The 27121-nt window shown below is 50.9% G+C and overlaps 1 protein-coding gene across 2 annotated transcripts in view; it reads left to right on the forward strand.

Annotated features, from left to right (window-relative positions):
• Positions 1–27121, forward strand: part of CALN1 (calneuron 1) — a 144013-nt gene that overhangs the window by 46655 nt on the left and 70237 nt on the right. For both annotated transcript variants that reach the window (XM_066563277.1, XM_066563278.1), the window contains exon 3: positions 22358–22501. In XM_066563277.1, coding sequence (XP_066419374.1) covers positions 22358–22501 — 144 coding nt within the window. The remainder of the gene's footprint in view (positions 1–22357; positions 22502–27121) is intronic.

Here is a 27121-nt window from a genome sequence, read left to right on the forward strand (position 1 = left end):
GATATAGTATCATAAAATAATAAATTAGCCTTCTAAGAACATGGAGTCAGAAGAATAATAATAAATAGTAATAAAATAATAATAATAAAATAATAATAAAAATAATAATAGCCTTCTAAGAACATGGAGTCAGAATAATAATAATAAATAATAATAAAATAATAATCAAATAATAATAGCCTTCTAAGAACATGGAGTCAGATTCATTCCTTCCTGCCATGGAGGACCCCAGAAAATACCACACTGACTGCCCCCAGTGCCTCTGGAATCAGGTGCTCATTTCCCCAGCATTTTCCATGTGCCAGGGAACAAACCCACCCAGAATAATCCAGCAGGTGGAAAGAGGGAGGCTGCTCTGCACTAAAGGCACTGGGCCTCTCTTCCCTGTGCCCCTGAGTGCAGAGCAATCCCCACATTGTCATAAATAACAATCCAGGCAATAATGGAATTATTCCTGGGATGCTTTGGAGAGTGCTCTGGAAATAAGGTCAGCAGTACTTGGAGAGCCAGGATCAGAGCTGGAGCAGAGGAGAGGTGGAATTGATTTCCTTTTCTTCTTATCTGTTGGGAGATAAGGAACAGAGAGGTCCCAAAGCTCTGGAAGCTGTGGCTGTTTACTCAGTGGGGAGTGCCTGGTGCCAGCTCCAGGGCTGCTTCCCAGGATCCTGCTCCCATCCAAGGCTGCTCCAGAACATTCACCTGGAGCTCACCTGTGACAGTCACACCTGTGATCACTGGGATGTGGCTTTGGCCATCCCTGCCCTGGGCTGGGCTGTGGGATGGCTGCAGGGAGGGCAGGGCCCAGCTCAGAGCTGCTCCTGCTCCTGTCAGCCCAGAGGTCCAATCCCAATGGCTCCAGGAGCAGGAAATGTCTCCTTGTCCTTACTCTTGGGCAGCTGCAGCCACCAGCATTGGTGTGATCCATGAGCAGGCTGTGGGAGGCAGCCATGGGCACAGGGCAGTGCCTAAAACCCCAAAGGGCTGATCCCTGTGCTCTGATCCCCACGTGCAGAGCCTGGCCCTGGCCCTGCTCCCAGGGATTTTCCATGGTTCCCACTCTCAGCAGGCTGGGGACAGCCCAGGCAGACTCCAGGCTGCTGCTGGGCACAGAGGGACAGGGCATGGCCTCAGCACAGAGCCTGCAGGGGTGCAAGGAGAGAAAGAGCCATCTTTAAAGAGATAAGGAACCATCTTTAGGCCATCTGTACTGAAATAGTGACTCAGGAGTCGTGCTTCCATTTATTTCTGAAGTTTTTGTTGCATTTGTGAATGGAAAAGGCCAGAATTGCTGAGCACGAGCTCCACAGGGACAGGACACAGAAGTGGCTTTGTGTTACCCTTTCTCCATCCAAAACAGTGGCATCTTCTCCAGCAGCTTTCTGCAGAGCACCTGGAGGTGTTACCAGGGGGAGCTTCCCAGCAGTCAGAGCTTTGTGCTGGGCTGGGAGAAGCAGATGTGGATGTGGGAGGCAAAAGCCCTTTCCAGAATTCTGGAAGGCTTGGAGAAAGGGAGGCATCAAACAGCTCCAAACACTGGGCTGGAAGCAGAGCAGGCAAGGAAAGGGAGCTTTGCTTTTCTCTCACCCCTTCCCACCACCCAAAGGCCACCAACTTGAACCAGGCCCAGCTGGAAGAAATTCTTCCATGATTTTATGTTGTTTTTCTTATCAGCTCTTGCTACACCTTTTTTTTTTCCTACATTCTCATTTCTTATCCAGTCCCTTGCATGAATAAGAGATGCCACATCCTTCCCTGACATGTCTCCCTGCTATAAATATCCCTGTGAGCAGAGAGAGCATGGACCTGATGTGTTTAGATGTATCCTGGATCCTAAGTGACGTTTCTCCAATATTCTGTCTTTAATGGGAATTCACTGATTAGGTGCAGAAAAGGCTCCAGGAGACGCCTGGGCTCTCTTTAATACAAAGAGTACTACGGTTGCTAAGAGACTGATCCTTCAACTTTGGAAATCTTCATCCCCACTCGATAGATTATCTTGGCAAATTGGACTTTCTGAGTTGGCAGCAAATGGGAAAGAGTAACTTTTAAAAATAGAGATAATTTAGGTGACGTCAAAGGCATCTGGTGTCCTTTTCCAGCAACGTGAGACTGATCTATTTTGCTTTGTGTATAAATCACTCTGCATCCAGCGTGGGGCTCTGCTTACGCCTGCACTCGGGGCTGGTTTATTAATAACCCCCCTGTGTTTGGGATATTTGGCCAGGTTTGTGGCAGGGAAAGGAGCTCTGGGATATTTGGGATATTCAGGCAGGTTTGTGGCAGGGAAAGGAGCTCTGGGATATTTGGGTTATTCCATCAGGTTTGTGGCAGGGAAGGAGCTCTGGAATATTTGGGACATTCAGCCAGGTTTGTGGCAGGGAAGGAGTTCTGGGATATTTGTTTGGGATATTCAGCCAGGTTAGTGGTAGAGAAAGGAGCTCTGGGATATTTGGAACATTCAGGCAGGTTTGTGGCAGGGAAAGGAGTTCTGGGATATTTGTTTGGGTTATTTGGCCAGGTTTGTGGCAGGGAAAGGAGCCCTGGAATATTTGTTTGGGATATTCAGCCAGGTTAGTGGTAGGGAAAGGAGCCCTGGAATATTTGGGATATTCAGCCAGGTTTGTGGCAGGGAAGGAGCTCTGGGATATTTGGGATTTTCAGCCAGGTTTGTGGCAGGGAAGGAGCTCTGGGATATTTGGGATATTCAGCCAGGTTTGTGGCAGGGAAAGGAGCTCTGGGATATTTGGGATTTTCAGCCAGGTTTGTGGCAGGGAAAGGAGCCCTGGAATATTTGGGATTTTCAGCCAGGTTTGTGGCAGGGAAAGGAGCCCTGGAATATTTGGGATATTCAGGCAGGTTTGTGGCAGGGAAAGGAGCTCTGGGATATTTGGGTTATTCCATCAGGTTTGTGGCAGGGAAGGAGCTCTGGGATATTTGGGATATTCAGGCAGGCTTGTGGCAGGGAAAGGAGCTCTGGGATATTTGTTTGGGATATTCAGCCAAGTTTGTGGCAGGGAAAGGAGCCCTGGAATATTTGTTTGGGATATTCCATCAGGTTTGTGGCAGGGAAAGGAGCCCTGGAATATTTGGGACATTCAGCCAGGTTTGTGGCAGGGAAAGGAGTTCTGGGATATTTGTTTGGGATATTCAGCCAGGTTAGTGGTAGGGAAAGGAGCCCTGGAATATTTGGGATTTTCAGCCAGGTTTGTGGCAGGGAAAGGAGCTCTGGGATATTTGGGATATTCAGGCAGGTTTGTGGCAGGGAAAGGAGCCCTGGAATATTTGGGACATTCAGCCAGGTTTGTGGCAGGGAAAGGAGTTCTGGGATATTTGTTTGGGTTATTTGGCCAGGTTTGGGGCAGGGAAAGGAGCTCTGGGATATTTGTTTGGGATATTCAGCCAGGTTAGTGGTAGGGAAAGGAGCCCTGGAATATTTGGGATATTCAGCCAGGTTTGTGGCAGAGTAAGGAGCTCTGGGATATTTGGGATTCTCAGCCAGGTTTGTGGCAGGGAAAGGATCTCTGGGATATTTGTTTGGGATATTCAGGCAGGTTTGTGGCAGGGAAAGGATCTCTGTTTGCAACACAGTGCCCTGGGAGCAGCCCAGCTCTGTGCTCCGAGCCGAGCAGCATCTCCTGTGCCCGGAGACCCCAGGCTGGGCAATGGCTCACGGGGACAGTCCCTGCTCCACTTTCCCAAAATTCCAAAAATTGGCTCCTCATCCCCTGCGGGGCTCGCCCTGCCTGGCTGAAGGCTCCATCCCCACCTCGCCCACGGGCTGAGTCCTCAGCCCGGCTCCCACCGGGACCGGGGAGAGCAGGGAAGGGGGAGGCGTGTCCGGGCTGAGCCAGCCCTGCCCATCCCTGCTGGAGCCGGGGGAGCGCCGGGAATGGCACAGGAGCTCTGGGTGCCAGCCGGGAATGGCACAGGAGCTCTGGGTGCCAGCCGGGAATCCGGCAGGGATTGGGAATCAGGCAGGGATTGGGGCTGGGAATCGGCAGGGATTTGGGATCCAGGCAGGGATTAGGGCTGGGAATCGGCAGGGATTGGGGAATCCATCAGGAACTGGGGCTGGGATTCAGGCAGGGATTTGGGAATCAGGCAGCGATTGGGGCTGGGAATCAGGCAGGGACTGGAGAATCAGGCAGGGATTCAGGTTGGGAATCAGGCAGAGATTGGGGAATCAGGCCGGGATTTGGGATTCAGGCAGGGATTCAGGCAGGGAATCAGGCAGGGATTCTTGTGTTTGGAATGAGGCAGGGATTTGGGATTCAGGCAGGGATTGGGGAATCAGGCAGGGATTGAGGCTGGGAATTGGCATGGATCGGGGAATCAGGCAGGGATTTGGGAATCAGGCAGGGATTCAGCTGGGAATCAGGCAGGGATTTGGGATTCAGGCAGGGATTGGGGAATTAGGCAGGGATTGGGGCTGGGAATTGGCATGGATTGGGGAATCAGGCAGGGATTTGGGATTCAGGCAGGGATTCAGCTGGGAATCAGGCAGGGATTTGGGATTCAGGCAGGGATTCAGGCAGGGAATCAGGCAGGTATTCTTGTGTTTGGAATCAGGCAGGGATTTGGGATTCAGGCAGGGATCCAGGCTGGGAATCAGGCAGGAATTCTTGTGTTTGGAATGAGGCAGGGATTTGGGCTGTGCATGAGATGCAGCAGAGAAGGAACGAGGGAACTGGAGAAGAGGATGGAAGGGGCAGCACAAGGCTGGTGTGAGAGAAAGGGAATAAATCAGGAATGACTCAAAGCTGGGGTGTGGGAGGAGATGGCCCCAGGTCCCTGGGGGACAAGGATCTCCCTGTGTGGTGGGTCAGGAGAAGAGGGAGTGATGGAACCCTCAGAGAAAAGGCACTCCAGGAGTGCATCTGTGGGGAGGATGAGCTGGAAGAGGCTCCAACACCTGCTGGAGGGTTTTCCAGCCATCACCTGTATCCTGGCAGCACCTTTCCCTGGGATTTTCCATGGTTCAGCACCTGAAGTTACACAGACAAGCCGTGGCTGCCTGTGTCACCTCAGCACTCTGGGGAAGGCTGTCCCCACCTCAGGGGTGGCTCTGCCTCCCAGACAGAGATGGATGGCCCAGCATAAATTATCTCCTCCAAAGCAGAGCTTAAGGTGGACTTCTCCAGAGTTCAGATAGCACGCTGGAATTTTAATGTCAGCTCTGAAATGCAGTTGCAGCCTCTGTGCTTGGTTGTGTGCTCAGGTTCTGAGATTTCCTGGTATTTTTAGAAACACTCATTTGTTCCAAGGACCAGCAGATAGAGAAGTGGCCACTGAAACATGACCATGGGATGTATTTTGGAGGTATTGAGTGAACAGGAGTGAGATGATGATAAAGGCAAGGGTTACACAGCTTTTTCCAGCTCAGACAATGCCCTGTAATTGTATGTCAGAAGTCCTTCAGCTTTGAGATCACACCAGTTAATTAAAGCAGCCCTCTGAAGAGCCTGAGTGCTGGCAGCTTTGCTGCCTCCTTCTCAAGCACAAAACAGCCTCTGAAGGTAGCTCTGGTGTTCAGTGCATCCATCTGGATGGGAACAAGCACTTGGGAAATGGGAGATGTGATGGAATCCACCTCTGGGATGAGCCAGGCTGGTTTCCAGCCCAGGTGCTGGAGGGAGGAGCAGCCTTTGTGCTGTGCTGAGCCTTCCCTGCCACTCACTTTTGGTGGCCTTATCTCCATCCCAAAGTCTGTGATCTGTGACACACTGACATGGCAATCCAGGTGTAGTTCTTGTTTCTACTGGGTATACCAGAATCCTGGAATGCCAGGCTGGGAGGGGGCCCAGAGGGTCCCTGGTGGCACCTCCCTGCTCAGGCAGGGCCATCCCAGAGCACAGGGCACAGCATTGTGTGCACAGGGCTCTGCAGGATCCCCGCTGAGGGAGACTCCAGCCCCTCCCTGGGCAGCCTGCTCAGGGCTGGGCACTGCCCAGGGCAGAAGTTGTGCCTCCTGGGCAGGGGCAGCTCTGGGCTCAGGCCCTGCCCGTGGCTCTGGTGCCACTGCTGGGCCTGGAGCCGAGCCCGGGCCCTGCTCTGCCCCTCCCTGCACACAGGGACACCCAGGGCTGAGGGCCCCTCTCAGCTGGGGCTCCTCTCCAGGCTGAGCAGCCCCAGCTCCCTCAGCCTTTCCTGGGCACAGAGATGCTCCAGGCCCTCCTCATCCTCACAGCCTGAGCTGGCCCCGCTCCAGGAGCTCCTGTCCCTGCTGTGCTGAGGATCCAGAGCTGGACACAGCACCCAGAGCTGCCCCTCCCCTGGCCCAGCCTGAGGCCGTTCCCTCTGCTCCTGTCCCTGTTCCCTGGAGCACAGCCTGACCCCCCCGGCTGTCCCCTCCTGGCAGGAGCTGTGCAGAGCCACAAGGGCCCCCCTGAGCCTCCTTTGCTCCAGGCTGAGCCCCTGCCCAGCTCCCTCAGCTGCTCCTGGGGCTCCAGACCCTCCAGGGCTCTCCCATCCTGAGGGGCTCAGGACTGGACACAGCCCTCGAGGACCTCAGCAGGGCCAGCACAGGGGACAAAGGGAACAATCCCTGCCCTGGCCATTCTGGTTTTGATACAGCCCACGATGCTTTTGGCCACCTGGGCACCTGCTGGGGTCATCTTGAGCCAGAGCCAGGAAGGTTTGGGTTCCCCTTCTCTGGTGTTTGGTGCACACAGAGGAGCTTTGGGGCTGCTCCCAGGATCTGGGAATGTAACCTAAGGAGAATTTAAAATTCATCCACTCCACAGTGCCTTCAGAGACTGTTAAACCTTTGAGGAGCTCCCCAGGGGGTTCTGCCAACTGCTGCCTCACCCAGATGGATCTGATCATCTGCAGGCAGTAAAATAACAATGCTGGTTTTTGGTGTCCCAGTCCATGCAGTCAGCACCAGCAAAGAGCCCAAATCTCACTTCTCTTCCTCATTCCAGCAATGTTTGTTTTCATTCCACCAGAGGAAGAGCTGCCAAGCTCCTGCTTTTGGGATGGGACAAAAAAAAAAGAGTGAAAAAAAAGAAAAATATGTTAGCAAAAGGTAGGAAATGAAAAGAAATGAGTTCTTCAGCATTATTGAAAGTGTCATTAAAGCTTGCAAGGAAAGCAACCCCTTCCACCTTGATTGTCTGTGCTTGCCTCCAACACATTTTTCCACTGGAATTCTCAAGGACTGCTTTCAGGTACACAGCACACAGAGAGAGAACAGGATTTATTCTCAGGAAGGCTTTATTCTAACGGGCCTTTGATGTGCAGAAATTGCAGTTTCATTCAAACAATCAAACAGGAGAGAAATGCAAATATTTCAGTCACTCTCCTGGAACATTTCAAGGTTTATAGTACAACAGTTTTTCCTGTTGTCTGCAAAAGGTAAACAGAGGAAAACGAAACCCAAGAAAGCTTCTCCTACACCTACTATTAAGTACTTTGGAAGTGGAAATTCCCTCTGGATTTGCAGATTTGGAAGAGTCCTTGCAGGTCTCTCCATATCCCTGGGACATGGCAGGTTCCACTGAGTCTCCTTCAGGAGCAAAGTCCCCAAATCATGAGACTGAATTTGTTCCCATCAGTGAGCAGCTTCCAAATATCCCTTTATATTTCCAAAGATCCCTTTACATTTCCAAATATCCCTTTACATTTCCAATTATCCCTTTACATTTCTATTTATCCCTTTACATTTCCATTTATGCCTTTACATTTCCAAATATCCCTTTATATTTCCAAATATCCCTTTACATTTCCAAATATCCCTTTACATTTCCATTTATCCCTTTACATTTCCAATTATCCCTTTACATTTCTATTTATCCCTTTACATTTCCATTTATGCCTTTACATTTCCAAATATCCCTTTATATTTCCAAATATCCCTTTACATTTCCAAATATCCCTTTACATTTCCATTTATCCCTTTACATTTCCATTTATCCCTTTACATTTCCATTTATCCCATTACATTTCCAGAGGTGGATGTTTGAAACTGCCTTTACAACTCCTCTCCCTGATTTCTTTGGTTGGAAATCAGGCTGGGCCTGTTTTTTGTACTGTTGGGGACAACAAATACAGAACAGCCCCTGTCCCACATGCCAGGACCTGCCTGGAGATCAAATCCAGGGGAATTCCAGTCCCCTCCTTGATGCAGTCCCTTCTGGTGCTGTGGATGGACCTTCAGCCAGAGTGAATGAGCACTCACAATGCAGCTCCAGGGCAAAATTCTGATTTTTGGAGGGGTTTGCAATGAGTTTGCTGCTCTTGGCTCAGGAAAACCCCAGGACTGGGGGACCTTTAGCAATCACATCCCAGAGAGAGGGCTCGTGGCTGCACATGAGACTTTTGGAGGTTCATTTGCAACAATTATTCCTAAAATCCCTTCCCTTTTCCTCCCAGCTGCAGCCCCACCCCACCCGAGCAGGGCAGGGGCTGAAGGAGCCCTGCTGGGGTTTGGGGTTTGGGGTTTGGGGTTTAGGATGGGGATTAGTGGCAGTGTCACCCTGGCCCTGCAGCAGCTCTCTGGCTTTGCCAGCGTTCCAGCCCTGCAGGAGCAGTTCCAGCTGCTGGAGGGAGGCTCTGGGCAGCTGCAGCAGGCAGAGCTCCCTGTGCTGAGTGTGGCTGGTTGATGGCTGGGCTTGGTGGTCTTGAGGCCTTTTCCAGCCTGATTAATTGGGATTCTCTGGGTGTGACAGCCTGGGATGACAGCAGGTCAGTGGGACAGCAGCCTGGGGACAGCAAATACTGAACAGACCCTGTCCCACGGGTCAGGACCTGCCTGGAGATCAAATCCAGGGGAATTCCAGTCCCAGCATCACTTGTGGTGTTATGGATGGACCTTCAGCCAGAGTGAATGAGCACTCACAATGCAGCTCCAGGGTAAAATTCTGACTTTTTGGAGGTGTTTGCAATGAGTTTGCTGCTCTCTGCACAGGGCAATACTTGGGAATTGCTGCCAAAGCTGCTGGAGCTGTGTCAGTTTTCCAGAGGGGCTGAAGTGTTGCTGTGGGACTTTTTGGGGCTCCGTGTCCTTAAGGGAAACACCCCTGTGATGCTTTGGGAAAAGCTTTCCCAAACTGCTTTAGACATCACCAATTGGAATTCTTCCATGGAAATCTTTTCCATCCCCAAAATGCAGATTTGATTCCATTCCCTGTTGTCAATGGCCCTTTCAGCCAGAAATAATGGAAGGGCTTCCTTTTGGGAATGCTGCAATATTTCCTTTGGAATTGATGATTTCAGTGTTTAAAATATTAAATAACAGGGCCATGAAATACTGGGACTACAGTGGGGTGAAGCCTTTTCTGGAACCCATTCCCAACAGGAATGATGGATGAGCTTTGGTTCTGTTCCACTGCAAAGCACAACAAGGAAAGCAAAGCAAACCAAGGAGTGGACTAGTTCCCAAATTCCCTCATCTTTCTTTTGGCCAAAATATTTGGAGCCTTTTGCTCCACTGTGGCCTGATCCCAGATGCTGAAGAAGAGGCAGCCAGGCTGCCCAAAAGCTCCTTTTCCTTTGCCTTTGCCTTTTCCTCTCTTTTTATGGTTTCTTTTTGTTTTTGTTTTCCTTTTTGCCTTTTCTCCTTTTCCTTTCTTCTTTTTGTTTTTCTTTTCCTTTCTTTTTATTTTTCTTTTTTTTTCCTTCTTCTTCCTTCTTTTTCTTTTCCTTTTATTTCTTTTTATTGTTTCTTTTTGTTTTCATTTTCCTTTTTTCCTTTTTGCCTCTTCTCCTTTTCCTTTTTTCTTTTTCTTTTTCTTTTTCTTTTTTCCTTTCCTTTTCCTCTTCCCTTTTTGTTTTAATTTTCCTTTTTCTTTCCCTTTCATTTTTTCAAAATTTTAATTATTTTTTCTTTTTACCCATCTGCCCTTGCTGCTATCTGTTTTCTGCCTGATGGCAATCCTGAATTTGTTTGGGAATTTCCAGGGGCATTTCTAGGGGCATTGAGGAGCCTGGGGCTGCAGGTTCAGGTGCTGAGGACTGAGGTCACAGCCCCTCACCTGTTGAGCTGCTCCTGTTCCGCGGGGATTTGGGGATGTGCAGAGATCCCTTTGGAGGTGAAAGTGCTGGCTGGAGTTTGGAGATTGCAGAGATTGGCAGCCCTAAATGAGGAGGTGCCCAATTTAGGGAAAGGGAAAACAATGGGGAAAACTGCTCCAAAGCAGGGGCAAAAATCTGAGTTTAATTCTGCACTCAGGTTTGGGGTTCTGTGCACAAAGAGCAGAGTTTGTGTCTGAGGCTGGAACCAGGAGGGGAATTCTGGCATGGCCAAGTCCTTCCCAGAGTTTCCTTTCCAAACAGAGCTGGTGCTGCCTCTTTCCTGCTCTGGAGCCAGGACTGAGGCTCCTTCCCTGAGCTCCCAGCAGGGAGGAGGCAGGGACAGACAGGATGTGTGGAGTGGGATTTATTGCTGGGCTCCTGATCACCAGTGGTGCTCTCAGGGAAGCATTTCTGTGCTAGAATCACTCAGGACTTTTGGAGAAAAGATTTTCCCAGGATAGAAAAGATCCTGGGGCTTGGGGAGCAGAAAATGCTCAGGAATAGGGAATTTTGGATGAAAAGCATGAAACTAGAGGCAGGTCCTTCCCAGGGGCAGCTGCTCACCTTGGATGGGGATATTGGAGAAACAAGGAGTGGGAATTAATCCAAGGGATGCAGAGGGCGGCTGCCCCTGGAGCTTGGAGCAGCCTGGGACAGTGCAAGGTGTCCCTGCCATGGCAGGGGTGGCACTGGATGGGATTTGAGATTCCCTCCAACCCATCCCAGGATTCTGTGAAGTCTGCTGAGAGGAAAGGGATGAGAGGGATGCTGGAGGCACTGCTCCTGTTCCACCTGGAGGATTTGGGGGAATGAGAAGGAATATTTCCCTGTGGGCTCAACTCCTGAGTCCTGAGCAGACTCAGTAGGGTCCAAGGTCCTTCTCTGGTCCTCAGTAAAGCCACAGTAAGGCCTTGTTAACCTGGGCTTAATGGGAAGTTAATTACAGCAGAGGGGTTGGGAGAGCAATGGAACTGCAGGAAAACCTGCTGCAGGCACTGCCTGTCCTTCTGAAGGGTGAGTTTGGCATGGGGAGGAGGATCCCAAGCCATCCCCTTTGTCAGCCAGGTCTCAGGGTTTGTAACAATGATCCCTATGGGCTGTCCCAAGGACATGATTCCACTTGGCACAGGAATACTGGGCAGGAAATTCCCAACAGAGAGTGCTCAAAATCCAGCTGAGGCTCTGGGAGGTCCAGGGAAGGAGCTGCACATGAAGGGAGAGGTTCTGCTTCCTACTGGGCACAGATTGAGAGCTACTGGTTGGAGACCTACAGAGCTCATTCCAGCAGGAAGATGGGGCAGGATCAAAATTCCATCCAGCAACCACAGGGAACAATCCCATGTGGCTGCTGGGAGAGCAAGGATGGGAGGGGTGGGAGGGATTGAGGGATGTGAGGGATTTGAGGAATTGGGGGATGTGAGGGATTTGAGGAATTGGGAGATCTGGGGGGATTTGAGGGGATCTGAGGGATTGAGGGATGTCAGGGGGATGTGAAGGATCGAGAGATATGAGGGGTGTGAGGAATTGAGAGGCGTGAAGGATTGGGGGACGTGAGGGATTGGGGGATCTGAGGGGTGTGAGGGATTGAGAGGTGTGAAGGATTGGGGGGATGTGAGGGATTGGGGGATATGAGGGGATGTGAGGGGATGTGAAGGGTGTGAGGGATTGGGGGGTGTGAGGGGTGTGAGGGGTGTGAGGGATGTGAGGGATGTGAGGGGTGTGAGGGGTGTGAGGGATGTGAGGGGTGTGAGGGATGTGAGGGGTGTGAGGGGATGTCAGGGATTGGGGGATGTCAGGGATTGGGGGATGTGAGGGGTGTGAGGGATTGGGGGATGTCAGGGATTGGGGGATGTCAGGGATTGGGGGATGTGAGGGGTGTGAGGGATTGGGGGATGTCAGGGATTGGGGGATGTCTGGGATTGGGGGATGTGAGGGGATGTCAGGGATTGGGGGATGTCAGGGATTGGGGGATGTGAGGGGTGTGAGGGATTGGGGGATGTCAGGGATTGGGGGATGCCTGGGATTGGGGGATGTGAGGGGTGTGAGGGATTGGGGGATGTCAGGGATTGGGGGATGTCAGGGATTGGGGGATGCCTGGGATTGGGGGATGCCTGGGATTGGGGGATGTCAGGGATTGGGGGATGTCAGGGATTGGGGGATGTGAGGGGTGTGAGGGATTGGGGGATGTCAGGGATTGGGGGATGTCAGGGATTGGGGGATGTCTGGGATTGGGGGATGCCTGGGATTGGGGGATGTCTGGGATTGGGGGATGCCTGGGACGAGCAGGCTGAGCGGGAGCTGCAGCGGGGGAGGCTCAGGGAGGGCAGCGCCCGCTCTGTGCTGCTCTGGAAGGCGGAGGGGGGAGGAGGCTGTTTGCTGATAGAGAGAGCTGTGAAAGGGAGATGGAGCTTTCTTTGGAAAACACTGGAAATTTATTCCCTCCTCATTCAGCCTTTTAGCAGCGGGTTCTGGAGTTGTAAACAAAAGTCGTAGCATGAATCTGGAATTTATCTGCCTTGTAGCACTAATCTCCTTTCAATGCGGGGCGTTGGGGTTTTTTTCCTTCTTCTTTCTTCTTCTTCTTTCTTCTTCTTTCTTTTTCTTCTTCTTTTTCCTTCTTCTTCTTCTTCTTCTTTTCCTTTCTTCTTCTTCTTCTTCTTCTTCTTTTTGTTCTTCTTCTCCTTCTCCCTTCTTCTTCTTTATTCTTTTTCTTCTTCTTCCCTTTTCTTCTTCTTCTTCCTTCTTCCTACTTCTTCTTCTTCCTACTTCTTCTTCTTCCTTCTTCTTTTCTCCCTTTTTCTTTCTTTTCTCTTTTTCATTTTTTTATTCTCTTCCATATCTTCTCTTTATTATTTTTCTTCTTTCTCTTTTTATCTCTTTTTCTAAAACTTTATCTTTATTTTTTTTCTCTGTCTCATTTTCTTCTTCTTTTTCCTTTTCTATCGAGGTTGGGTAACACATTTTTTCCTGGCCTTGCCCATCCTGGGTTATAGAACTTGCAGAAGCCCCACAGAATTCCTGCTTCTGGACCAGCCCCACCTGGGGAGCAGAGCTGGGGAGGACCCCGAGGGCAGGGGAGCTCTGGGGCTGCTCCCAGGGCATTTCCATGGTCAATAATCCATGGCAGGGAAGCCCAGGAGGAGCCTGTGCCAGTGCTGTGGGATTCCCTGGATTTGTCTGGGTGTTTGGAGCCCCTCTCTCACAGAGGTTTTGTGTTGGACAAGTCAGAGGAAGGGTCTCTGTGGTGGCACCTCAGGGTCACACAGTTTGTGTGACCAACCCCCTGGAATGGGTGTGAGGTGCTGTCTCCATACCCATCTCTGCAGGGGGACAGGGATTTGCAGTGGATGTGGCACAAAAAGCTGATTTTTTATCCAGGGAGCAGAACAGGGCCATTGGCTTGGGCAGGGCCCCTGTCCTGGTGCTGCTGTTCAGAATTCCAGGGCTGGGTGCCCAAAAAACCCTGGTGGAGATGCAGGGAGCCAGGGATGCAGCAGGAAGGGAGGGCACGGAGCTGAGGAAAGGTTTCAAGCAGTGACTGACAGCTCAGAACATGAGCCCTCATTTAGGAATTCACATTACAGGAATAATCTGTAGGAACAGGAAATTTTCTGTAAGGATTAACATGGAATTGTCTGTAGGAATTAATATGGAATCATCTGTAGGAATTAACATGGACTCACCTGTAAGAACAGGAAATTATCTGTAAGAATTAACATAGAATCATTTGTAGGAATTAACATGAAATCAACTGTAAGGACATGAAATAACCTGTAGGAATGACCCTGGAATCACCTGTAGGAATTACCATGGAATCACCTGTAAGAATGACCATGGAATAACCTGTAGGAATGACCCTGGAATCACCTGTAGGAATGACCCTGTGTGTTTATACTGACTGCTGCAGTGTGCACTGAAATATTTGATAAAGGATATCAAGACTGAAATATTTGGAATAAAAAAGTTCTCAGCAGGCTGGAAGAGGTCCCTGGAGGCTGAGGTTGCTGCTGCTGGAAGTGACTTGGTCACCAAAGCTGCCCAGAACAGACAGAGCCCCATTTCCCACTGCTCACCCCTGGAACTTCCTCCTTCTTGAGGCCAAATTCCCTCATACCCATTTGTTCCTACACCAGTGGTGCTCCTCACCTGGAATGGCTTTTCCCTGTCCCTGGAATGTCCCCTCCCTCTTCCTGTCCCCTCACAGGTGGAAATCAAAGCCCTGTGAGGATGGGCAGGCCCTGGCACAGCTGGGGCTGCCCCTGCATCCCTGGCAGTGCCCAAGGCCAGGCTGGACAGGGCTGGGAGCAGCCTGGGACAGTGGGAGGTGTCCCTGCCATGGCAGGGGTGGCACTGAATGGGCTTTGAGCTTCCTTCCAACCCAAACCATCCCAGGATTCCATGAGTTGAGTCCTACCTTCCTCTCCATCACCCTCCTCACTTCTTTCATTCCAAGCTCATCCTCAGGCCCAGCCTGGCCCTTTCCCAGCACAGAGAGAAGGTGATTGATTGTTCCTCCTGATTATTCCCCAGGCACTGACAACTTGGCTCTTCCTCCTGATTTACAGGGGGGGTCAGAGCAGGGCCCCTCCAGCCTCACCCTTCTCTGGTGGGTGAGCCCTGCTCTCTCCTGCTGGGATTTCCACAGCAGGGAAATTGATACACAATAGTGGAAGCTGCTGGTTTGCCAAATCCTTCCAACACCTGCAGGATCACAGTGCTGCTGCCCCCCAGCCTGCCCTCAAAGGTTCCCAATCCTTGAAAAGCTTCCCTTTGAGGGTGGATCCTGGAGCAGCAGCTCTTGTTGTGTCCTGCAATTCCATGGGAATGGCAGCTCCCAAATGTCACCACTGAGTTAGGAACGGCTGAAGAAAGGCAACACTGACTCCATGCTCAGAAAGCAGGAATTGAGATTTATTAGGAACTACACATATTTATAGACAGGATCCAGAACCTGATTGGTCCTTAAACAACACCCCTCACCCCACTGGTTAATTAGGAACAACACCTTTTTGTAAAATATCTTTCCATACACATCACCTACAAACGTTCCACATGTTCACAAACACCAGGTGCAGAGATTAAGATAAGAATTGTTTTAATTCTTTCTCTGAGCATTCTCACAACTTCCCTAGGACAATGCCTGGGAAAGTTTATCTGTTTCTCTCTCTAACCTGTCGCATCCACACCCAAAGGTTACCTGGAAATGTTCAATGTGCTTGGGAGCAGAAGCACCAAAAATGTCTTTTCCACAAATCATTTGTTTCTTGGGGAAGGTAGAGATGAATAAAAATCTGCCCAATTCTGTGACAAACAACCCCCCTGGGGCCAGAGCAGCCCCAGCCCATCCAGTGCCACCCCTGCCATGGCAGGGACACCTTCCACTGTCCCAGGGCGCTCCTGAGTTGTGCAAGTTGAGATCTTTCCCAGCTGTGCCAGGTGAGGAGCATTGGATCATTGGTGCCTTTGCCATCCCCGTGTCTCTCCCAGCCCCTGGAGCACCGGAGCCCTGTCAGTCCTGCTGGTTATTCCCATTCCAGCAGCCTGGTCCTGCCCGGTTTGGGGGATGCTGACAGAGGAGCCAGAGGCTGCAGCAGCTCGGGGGGACACCCCAGGGCACGGTGAGAGCACTGCTGAGCTGCTCTGCCGAGATCCCAAAAACCAAGGGAAATATTTTGACACTTCCCATTGGAATACGTTGGGGGGGCGTTGCCATTAGATAAAAACAGGATTATTTTGACACTTCGTTGCAATTTGCGGCAGGGAAAAAAAACCCACCCAAAAAAACAAGAGTGAGAATAGCAGATGGAGGGCTGGAAATTTCCAATTTTTTAGCCGTAGTAGTGCCAAGCCTCACTCCCCGGTTCACTCAAGGACAAGCTGTTTGCAGCTTTCAGATCCTTTCCTCCGTACTCGGGGGCCCAAAGGTGCAATTAAGGACAATTAAGGACGGCGATGAGTGGGGAGATTTGGGGCGGTGTTATCTCGGCTCTTATCTCCCCAATGACAGCGCCGTGCGGGCTGCGGGGTAATGACACTTTTGGGGTGGGATTTACACCCCAAACCACCCCAGGGCGGCCAGGGCATGTGATGGCATTAATTCTCCAGGGAATCGTTATTCCTCCTCGTCCAGGAGACACAACAAAATGACGATGGGTGCCCAGGGAAATCACTGGAAATAAACCCGGCCCGGGGGAGAGATGAGCGGGAAGGTCGGGCAGGAGCGGGGAGAGGGATGGGCTGGAGCAGGGAGGGGGATGGAGCAGGGTTAGCGGGAGGGGAGGATGAGGATGGATTTGGGGGAGTGAAGCACTTTCAGGCTGGGTGTCAGGGCCGGCTCTGGCAGTGCTGTTTGTGCCCTTCAGAAAGGTAATGAAGAACCCTCCTTTCCCTGGTTCTCCCCTCCTTTCCCTGGTTTTCCCCACCTTTCCCTCGTTCTCCCCACCTTTCCCTGGTTCTCCCCTCCTTTCCCTGGTTCTCCCCTCCTTCTCTCGGAGGAGGGGTTGATGGGACATGTGCTCGGTAATCGGGATGCTGTAAAGTGCAGCTGTTCAATGGCAGCAGAGAGACGGAATGAATTAAAAGCAAACACATCTCCCCCCCTTCCCCTCCACAGCTCTGGAATGCTCAAATAACTCCGGCAAGGGAGTGCTGTGCTCTGGGCTCCTGGGGACCAGGAATCTTCACACCGAGGGAGGACCATCAGGATGAACTTTCCTGGGAAACCTTTTAGGGCCAGCTCTGCTCCTGCTGCCCAGCCCCTTCTGCCCCCAAACCCTCACTGATTTGTTCCTTTCTCCTCGCTGGACATGCACCCTTCCAGTTCTTCCCAGCCTTGGATCATTTGGGAATTAAATTCATGTTGTGGCTGCTGCTCTTTGAGGTCATTAACGAAGGTGTTAATCAGGATGATGGGGTGGCCGGGGCTGGCTGGGGCTTGGAGCAGCCTGGGATAGTGGAACAAGATGAGCCTTGGTCCCTCCCAACCCCAATCACTGCAGGACTCTGGGATTCCATGGGGCAGGATGAGCTTCCTGTCCTCTGATTTTTCCTGGGATCTCTTCCCCCTTTTATCCTCTGGTACAGTTCTGTGTCAGCTGCCCACGTTTGGGAGTAAATGAAGACATTGCTTAGGGAAAGAGGAATAAATACTGGGATTTCTCACCCCCCAGTGAGGGGAAATCCACGTGCTTGGTTTTCCCTGCTGCCACCCAGGCTGGGCAGGGGGAGAGGGCAGCTCCTGAGGCAGCAGCTCCTCAACACCCTCCCCCCTGTGATCCTTAAAGACAAAGCAGGGCTCTGCTATCTTGCATCAGGGCAAAGCATCCCTGTGGAGATGCTGGAATAGGAAAGATCCCAAAGCTTCTCCAAGCCCCAGCGCTGTCTGTGGAGAGATTGACTCCATGGACCACATCCCCTCGCAGCTCTGAGCCGGGAGCATCTGTTGCCATGGAGATTTGGTGGGGAAAGGCATCTGGGGAAAGGGAGGCTGTATTTTTAGCTTTGGGTAATGAAATGTAACAGCTGGAGAGGAAGGTGAGGGGCAGCCAGGGGCCACAGGGCCCTGGAGCGGGGTTTGGGAGCAGGGCTGGGCTGGGGGAGGGTGCTCAGGATGGGCAGCACCTGCAGGAGCTTGGGAATAACCCTTGGGAAGAGAAGGGCATGAGGAGGAGCTGTTCCATGTAAGATCAGGAGGAGGCTCTGCCTGAGGTCACACTGCTCCCTGTACAGTGTGTTCAGCCTATAAATAGCTCATATCTACCTCTGCACAAGTGGTATTTATAGAGTGGGGAGGGGAAAGGCTCTGTTTGGTGATGGGAATGGATTTGGGGAGGATGTGCTAAGCATGGTCTAAAGTTCAGGTCTTTGAGAGGAACAGAAAGCCCCAAATGTGTGTGGGGGGGGTTTGCTCTGCTCAAAGCTCAAAGGTTGAGTGCTGTTAATGCAGCTTTTGGGATGGATGTGCCTGGAGCTGCTGTGTGGATATTCCCCAGCAGAGCCCTGGACACGTGTCCTTTATCCCTGGCATTTACCCCTGGCATTTGGATCAGTCTCACTCACACGTAAACTTTTCCAGATTCATGTTTTACTTCTTAAAATCCTCTCCCAGCTCCCTGCAATGAATCTCATTCTTCTGCCTTCAGCTGTCCCAAGTTTGTTTTCCCATTAATTGATCTGGGTGTAATGTTTACTGCACTGAGCTCTCAGGACCACACATGAAAGGAGATTTCCCTGCAGCTGGCAGAGTCTGGTGGGATTCAGGGATTCAGTCCTGAATACTCCAAAGGCTCCTGGAATTATGAGCCCAAGCTTTGAGCAGCCTCCCCACATCTCCCTCCCAGCAGGGTGGGCTGGCAGGGAGACAGGAAATGGGAGCAGGAAATGGGAACAAGATCCTGCCCCTGGAAATAATGGGAACAGGATCCTGCCCTGGAAATAATGGGAACAGGAAATAGGAACAGGATCCTGCCCCTGGAAATGGGAACAGGAAATAGGAACAGGATCCTACCCTGGAAATAATGGGAACAGGATCCTGGCCCTGGAAATGGGAACAGGAAATGAGAACAGGATCCTGCCCTGGAAATGGGAACAGGAAATCGGAACAGGATCCTGCTCATGGAAATGGGAACAGGAAATGGGAGCAGGGCCCTGCCCCTGGAAATGGGAATGGGAAATGGAATTATGAGCCCAAGCTTTGAGCAGCCTCCCCACATCTCCCTCCCAGCAGGGTGGGCTGGCAGGGAGACAGGAAATGGGAGCAGGAAATGGGAACAGGATCCTGCCCCTGGAAATAATGGGAACAGGAAATAGGAACAGGATCCTGCCCCTGGAAATAATGGGAACAGGATCCTGCCCTGGAAATAATGGGAACAGGATCCTGCCCCTGGAAATGGGAACAGGATCCTGACCTGGAAATGGGAACAGGAAATGGGAACAGGATCCTGCCCTGGAAATGAGAACAGGAAATGGGAACAGGATCCTGGCCCTGGAAATGGGAACAGGAAATGGGAACAGGATCCTACCCTGGAAATAATGGGAACAGGATCCTGGCCCTGGAAATGGGAACAGGAAATGAGAACAGGATCTTGCCCTGGAAACAGGAACAGGAAATCGGAACAGGATCCTGCTCATGGAAATGGGAACAGGCAATGGGAGCAGGGCCCTGCCCCTGGAAATGGGAATGGGAAATGGGAACAGGATCCTATAATGGAAACAGGAACAGGATCCTGCCCTGGAAATGGGATCAGGATCCAGCCCCTGGAAATGGGAACAGGATCCTGCCATGGAAATGGGAACAGGAAATGGGATCAGGATCCTGCCCTGGAAATGGGATCAGGATCCAGCCTCTGGAAATGGGAACAGGATCCTGCCATGGAAATGGGAACAGGAAATGGGATCAGGATCCGGCCCCTGGAAATGGGAATGGGATCCTGCCATGGAAATGGGAATAGGATCCTGCCATGGAAATGGGAACAGGAAATGGGATCAGGACCCTGCCACTGGAAATGGGAACTGGATCCTGCCCCTGGAAATGAGATCAGGACCCTGCCCCTGGAAATGGGAATGGGATCCTGCCCCTGGAAATGGGAGTGGTCTGGTGGGGGCAGGGAGGGTTGAACCTGGGTGAGGTGGTTTAGAAGCAGATTTTGAATTGTAAAGCTTTAAATAAAGATTAGCAAATACCACCAGAACCATTCCCTGGTGGGCTCTGGTGCTCCTGCCTTTTTCCCAGGAACATCCAAAGGTTTCCTGAGGCCTCTCTGCAGGGTCTGGCAGCCCCTGACTCCTGGGGACAGGATGGGGGGGGGGACTCTGGTAGCTCATGGAGGACTGGGAATATTTCCCTTAAAGCCTGAACTATGCCAGGCAGGCCAAACATTTTCCATCCTGCAGTTCCTGATGGAGAATGGAGAAATTTTTCATTAGTTTGGGGTTCTTTTCCCAAAAAAACTGATGAGTTTTCCCTCCTACTTCTCCACAGAAATGCTTTAAGTGAAGGTGAAAATCCTCTGAGCAGTTGCAGTGGGCCTGGGCTGTTCCCAAATCCCCATTCCCTGAGGGAGATGATGGAGCACCCCCTGATTCCCTCTCCAAGCATGGGGCAAAGACTGCTTCACCAAAACTGAGGCACCTTTTTCCCTTCTCACCTCCAACCTTTCCAGTGAAACAGGCTCCCAGCTGCTGGGAAGTTACAATTTCTCTGGCATTTGCAAGAGGCAGATCTGGGGAGTCTGGGGCTGGGAGCTGAGAGGTCTGTGAGCAGAGACATTGAGGTGGTGGATTATGGAACCATGGAATATCCTGACTGGAAGGGACCACAGGGATCATCCAGTCCAGCCCCTGGCCCTGCACAGACACCCCAACAATCCCAGCCTGGGTATCCCTGGAGCTCCTGGAGCTCTGGCAGCCTCGGGGCTGTGCCCATTCCCTGGGCAGTGCCCAGCACCCTCTGGGGAAAGAACCTTTCCCTGAGATCCAGCCTGAGCTGCCCTGGCCCAGCCCCAGCTGTTCCTGTTCCTGTCCCTGTCCCCCAGAGCAGAGATCAGAGCTGCCCCTCAGTGTCTCCCCTCACACAAGGGGCTGCCACAGGCTGGAGCAGTTAAAAGTTAAAAAACAAACCAAAGTCAGATATCAGGAGCTAAGCCAGGCTAAGGACGATTGATGGAAGTGGTTCCTTATGTTCCATCAGTATTTTTATTGATCTGAGGCTGTTTAGTGCTGTAAAAACGTTATAAATTAGAGAAAAGCTGTGAGCAGGATCTAGAGAAGGAAATCACCCAGGGTGACAGCAACAGCAGAAGAGGAAACAGCCTCAGGTTGTGCCAGCAGAGGTGCAGGCTGGATATTGGGAATTATATCCTCACTGGAAGAGTGGCACAGGGTGGAGTCCCTGGAGGGGTTTAACAGCCCTGGGGATGTGGCAGTTGGGGACATGGCTCAGTGGTGGCCTTGGCAGTGCTGGGTTGGGTGGCTGGACTCAGTCTTAGAGGGCTTTTCCAGTTCTGTGTCTCTAATCCCAGGATATCCTTAGTGCATGGAGGTTTGTGGGTGTGCATTAACATATCCTGATCATCCTGCCCTGGGATGATCAAATATTCACAATTAACCTTGGAAAAGGCAGAAGCTGCTGCTTCTGTGCTCAGCATCCACAGAGTCCTCCACCATAACAGCTCCTCCCTTCTCCCTTCTGTTATAGATGGATAATGAGATGATTGGCTCTCACAATTAAAAGATAACTATTGTGTGAATATTAAGAGAAGCTTTAGTGATGTACAGTTATGTTAGTGTAGTTTAGATGTCCTCTGTTCTCCCCACAGTTCCCTTTCCCCCTGTATTGTTGCCATCAGACAGCCTGGGCTGTCTGGCACAGGTACAAAGAGGCTGCACAGGTGTCCCTTGCACGGGGCAGGTGGGAATGGAAAAGCTTGGGGTGCTCAGGGGGTGGGCATGGCAACACCTGAGCTCCAATGCAGGTACAAAGCAGTCTGCACTGATAAATGGCAAAGCAGAGCTGACTGACAGACTTTGGGAGGGGCCAGGGCTGGCTGATGCAACCCCAGGGGTATAAAAGACTGAGCATCCAGCTTGAAGATGAACTGGCCACATGATATCCATCAGGGCAGTTTTTTCCTTATGTAGTCCTGTGAAAAACGCCAATCACTTGGTTTTTCTTAAATTTTAAAAATTTAATAGTAATAAAATGGTTATAAAAATGATAATGAAATTAGAGTAATAATAATTTGGACAATTTGGATTAGGACAATATGAGACAATAGAAACAAAGAGTTACTGACAGTCCAGGTACCTCTTTCTGGGTAACATGAGCCTGAAATAGGACCCACAGTTAACAGAGGATTAACCCTTAAAAGCAACAGCCTGTTGCATATTCATACACCTCATCCATGATGCAGAAATTCCATTCAAACACAGGATTCTGTCTGGGCAGTGTCAGCTTCTTCCTCTTAATCCTGACTTCAGGGCTGAGCAGGCAGGAAGAAGTTTGTTTCTTTTGATTAGGGAGCAATAAATTCTCTTTCTCTGAAAGATTCAGGTGTCCTGTGGCTGCTATCTGGTGCAAGTCCTTCCTCTAAAAAGTATCTTACATAGCATAGTTTCTATTTTAACATTATGTTATAACCTAAAACTATATTTAACACACTACTTAAGAAAATTAATACAGCACAACTTTTTAACACAACACATATCATATTCATTTTAATATTTGTGAAAAGCCAATCGTAAAATATGCATTTTTCACAGGCCTTTTGTTGTATTTTTGTTGAGGTTTAACAAACCTTTTGAAATTTCCCAAGTGAGCAGTTGTTTCTCCCACTTCCCTCCGCAGAGATCAGGGAGGCTTTCCGAGTGCTGGACCGGGACGGGAATGGCTTCATCTCCAAGCAGGAGCTGGGCATGGCCATGCGCTCCCTGGGCTACATGCCCAGTGAGGTGGAGCTGGCCATCATCATGCAGCGCCTGGACATGGATGGTGAGTGCTCAGGGCTGGTGCCCTGATTTTTTAAGATTTTCTAAGCCTTCTGATGTTGACATTCTTGTAGCGAACTTTCTCACACACTTTCTGTAAATAACTCATTGTTTTGCATTCCTTCATGGAGGAGGAGAAAGTTGATGGACTGTTGGTCTGTCCAGTGTCATTGGAGAGGTGGCACTGTCACCCTCCAATCCACTGTCACTCTTGGAAAACTATAAATATCAGAGTCAGAAAATAAACCTCCCTTTTTTCCTTCACCTTGAGAACAGCGGTGTACACTTGTGGTTTTTTGTGTCCTATAGTGACACAGGGGCTTTCCCAGTGCTTGGCAGCCCTTGGATCCCCATGCAACTGCTGCTCACCATGGGAAGGGTGGAAGGGAGCTGGGAAATTTTGCTGTCTCCACACAAAAGGAAAGGGCAAGGTGAGATGTGAAGCTGCTGTGGTAATCCCAGGGATCAGGCAATCCGTGGAAGGGGTGTCATGGTGTGTTAAGTCCCAGCTTAGGTGATAACAGGGGTGTGACAGAGCCTCCTTTGAGCTCTGCAGAATCCCAGCTGTTATAAATGATCAATTGAAAAGCCAAATCATCAAAAATGCAAAACCACAAATTAAACAGTGAATATGCCAAATAAAGAACATGCACTACAACATGCCCAGTGAGGTGGAGCTGGCCATCATCATGCAGCGCTTGGACATGGATGGTGAGTGCTCACCGGGCTCTGCTCTCTGCTGGGGCATTCCAGGGGCTTTCCCAGTGCTTGGCAGCCCTTGGATCCCCATCCAACAACTCCAGCTCACCATGGGAAGGGTGGAAGGGAGCTGGGGAACTTGGCTGTCTCCACACAAAAGGAAAGGGCAAGGTGAGATGTGAAGCTGCTGTGGCTAATCCCAGGGATCAGGCAATCTGTGGAAGGGGAATGGATCATCCCTTGTGGGATACAGCTGGGTGAACCCAGAGCAAAATTCACAATCCCAACAATCCCATCTGGGAGCTCCTGGAGCTCTGGCAGCCTCAGAGCTGGGACCATTCCCTGGGGAGCCTGGGCAGTGCCCAGCACCCTTGGGGTGTTAGAGACAGTAATAATAATTAAGTAATGTAATTGTTGGCTCTCTCAATTAAGATACAGATATTATACAGATGTATAATAATGTTATTGTAAGATGTCATTTCACAGTCCTCTTTCCCTCCCCTCTTTGTAACAGGAGTCAGGACATTTAGAGGAGGCTGGCTTGTCGCCAGGAGGCAGAGCATAACAACACCTGGCCTCCAGTCAAGGTGTAAAAAGTGATCTCCACCAATGGATGGCACAGAAGGAGTTGACTGACAAAACTTTAAGAAGGGCTACGGATGTAAAAAGCTGAGCATCCATTTTGAGGAGGAGCATGTGGCTGGTAGTCATGGGGGCTCCCAGCACTGTAATTTTTCCTTATTTAGTTCTTGGTTGTAGTTTTTGTTAAAATTTAATAACATTTGAAAAAGTGAGTAGTTGTTTCTCACAAGGGCAAGAACCTTTTCCTAAAATCCAGGTCAAACCCCCCTGGCCCAGCTCCAGCCATTCCCTGGGTGCTGTCCCTGTCACACAGAGCAGAGATGGGAGCTGGCCCTCAGGAGGAGCTGAGTCTCCCCTCTCAGAGTGGTGAGGGGCTGTCCCAGCCTGGAGGGGGACATTCCACAGCTGAAACACAAACCAAAGTCGGATGTCAGAAGCTAAGCCAGGCTGAAGGTGATGGAAGCAATTCCTTTTATGCCATCACCATCATGGAATAGCCTGAGTTGGAAGGGACCCCCAGGATGATCCAGCCCAGCTCCTGGAGTGGCCCAGACACCCCAACAGTCCCACCCTGCACAGATAATCTTTGCCAGGCTCTTTGGACCTTTCCCTGTGCATTCCTGGGCAGCCCTGGCCGGTGACATTCCCGGGAGAGGAGCAGGATTCCCCCCAGTCCCGGAGCTGCTGGGCTGGGAGCTGCTCTGATGAGGTGTTGATTGCTCTGCCAGAAGAAGTTTTGAGGGGTGGAATCATCCCGAGCCAAGTCCTGCTGGGAGAACTCATCAAACAATTACAGAGGGAATAAAAACAACAGAACCCCTGTTAGGGAGGGAAATGCAGGATCGGGATGCTGGAGCCAGGGAGGGATTTCAGCCACTGCAGAGCTGAGCACAAGGAACAATTCCTTTAAAATGTCCTTGGCAGGGCCGGGGGAGCCCTCCCTGCTGCCAGGAGCTGGGGTGCAGAGGCAGCCGTGCCCCGGGGCTGTGACGGGGGGAACGCCGGAATCCTGACAGAGCAGTGTCACAGACATCCTTTATGGAAAATCCTTTCCCTAGGATTTTTCCTCCTGAGAAGCTGAGAGGCCTCAGGAACAAAATGTAACCAATGGTTATCTGCTGCTGTGGAATGCAACAGGTGCATCTGGGATTGGGCTCATGTGGTTGTTTCTAACTAATGACCAATCACAGCTGGCTTGGACAGAGAGTCCGAGTCACAAGCTTTTGTTATCATTCCTTCTTTTTCTATTGTTAGCCAGCCTTCAGATGAAATCCTTTCTTCTATTCTTTTAGTATAGTTTTAATATAATATATATCATAAAATAACATAACACATCAGCCTTCTGAAACATGGAGTCAACATTCTCGTCTCTTCCCTCATCCTCAGACCCCTGTGAACATGGTCACAGAGCTGGGGGATCTGGGAGAGCCCGGAGTCCTTGGGGACACTGGGGAAATCCTTGGGGACCCTGGGGAGCAGAGCCCGGGGAGAGGGGCCAGTGACACTCCCCTGCCCCCCGGCATTCCCAATGTCCCTGCGAGGCACAGGACAGTTGTCACCAGGGCGGGGCTGTCACCCTGCTGAGGGGGTCCTGCACAGAAAGGGCTGCACAGCCTGGCAGGGACAGGAGATCCGCTGTGGGAATGATCTCGTTCCCTAAAGAAAAGGGGAAGAAAGGAATCCATCACTTTCAGAAGTGTCTGTCCAAGAGCTGCTCTTTGCTCCTTGCCCTGCTGTGCTGGCCTTTCCTGGCAGAGAGGGACTCGGGCTCAGGTTTGGCAAAGCCAGGCTTAGTGTGCTGCCAGCTCCTGGGGTCTTTTCCCGAAATTCGGAGCTTTTTTGGAAAAATGTGCTGGGACTTGGCTCCCAGTTCTGATTCATCTCCAGTCCTTCCCTGACTCTGGCAGACTTTGGCACTGTTCTGTGCAGATTGCTGCTGTGGAGGGACCCGAGCTGGGGAGTGCAGTCAAACCTGGAATGATGGAAGGGGTAAATTCCTGCTGAGGCTTTCCAGGCAGCTCTGTGTGCTCTCTGCAGGGATGGCAGCTGATCCTGCAGCTCCAAACTGGCTGTACTGGTGCAGTGCTGGAGCAGGGCTTTGGGGGTTCTGCCAGGGGAAGGTCAAGTGGGCCATGGATTTAAAAAAAGTCAGGGAATGGGAAATTCCTGAGGCACTGAGCAAAGAGGGGAATGTTCTGTGAAAGATTTACCTTGCCTGCAAATTGAATTAGTGCTGTACAGCTTGAATTTATATTATGGCTACTTTTTCTCCAGTGGATACTTCACCTTTTCCTGGGATTTAACTTGGACTGTGGAGTGAGAATCAGCAGCAGCCTCCTCCCTCCTCTCCCACTGGAAAAGGGCAGCATGCAGGAGCAGGGCAGAAATGCTGGCTGTGCCCAGTGCTGCCAGGAACAACAGCCTGACCACCTTCCCATACACTGCTGGGGAGGGCTGCTGAGGCTTTACAGGTTCTTGCTGGCATTAAATGGGTTGGAAGCTCGGGTGGATGAAAGGTCACACTCAGGGAGGAGTCTCCAGTGGTCAGGAGAGCTGGGGGGAGGTGAAATCCTCTGCACATCCCTGCCCCGTGCCGTGAGTTATGATGTGCTGGCAGGTGGAGCAGCCAGACATCCATTCCTTCCTTCCCATCAAAACTGCTGCCAGGGCCTGCAAATGAGGTAAGAAAATTGGCAGGGCTTGGGATTTAAGCTGAGCCAGCCTGAGCAGCCCCAACATCCAGTTTTCATCAGCGAATTCCAGCGTGGCAGAGGGGCTGCATCTGCCATGGCCAACTTCACTGAGGGCCAGCAAAAACCAGGAGAACCAGGGGCTGGAGCTTGAGCTGGAGCTGAGCATAAAGGGACCTGACCAGAGAACTTCACACCTGGTGTCACCTCCTGCCACTGAGCCAGGGACAGACACAGGGAGTGGCACAGGGAATGACACTGGGAATGGCACATGGAGTGCCACAGGGACAGACACAGGGAATGACACTGGGAATTGTGACACTGTTCACAGGGGTCTTAGGATGAAGGAAGAGATGAAGATCTGACTCCATGTTTCAGAAGGCTGATTTATTATTTTATGATATATATTATATTAAAACTATACTAAAAGAATAGAAGAAAGGATTTCATCTGAAGGCTAGCTAAGAATAGAAAAAGAAGGAATGATAACAAAGGTTTGTGGCTCGGACAGAGAGTCTGATCCAGCTGACTGTGATTGGCCATTAATTAGAAACAACCACATTAGACCAATCCCAGATGCACCTGTTGCATTCCACAGCAGCAGATAACCATCGTTTGCATTTTGTTCCTGAGGCTTCTCAGGAGGAAAAATC

This window comes from Molothrus aeneus, chromosome 20 (genome assembly GCF_037042795.1).
Source record: "Molothrus aeneus isolate 106 chromosome 20, BPBGC_Maene_1.0, whole genome shotgun sequence".
In the NCBI taxonomy this organism is placed as follows: domain Eukaryota; kingdom Metazoa; phylum Chordata; class Aves; order Passeriformes; family Icteridae; genus Molothrus; species Molothrus aeneus.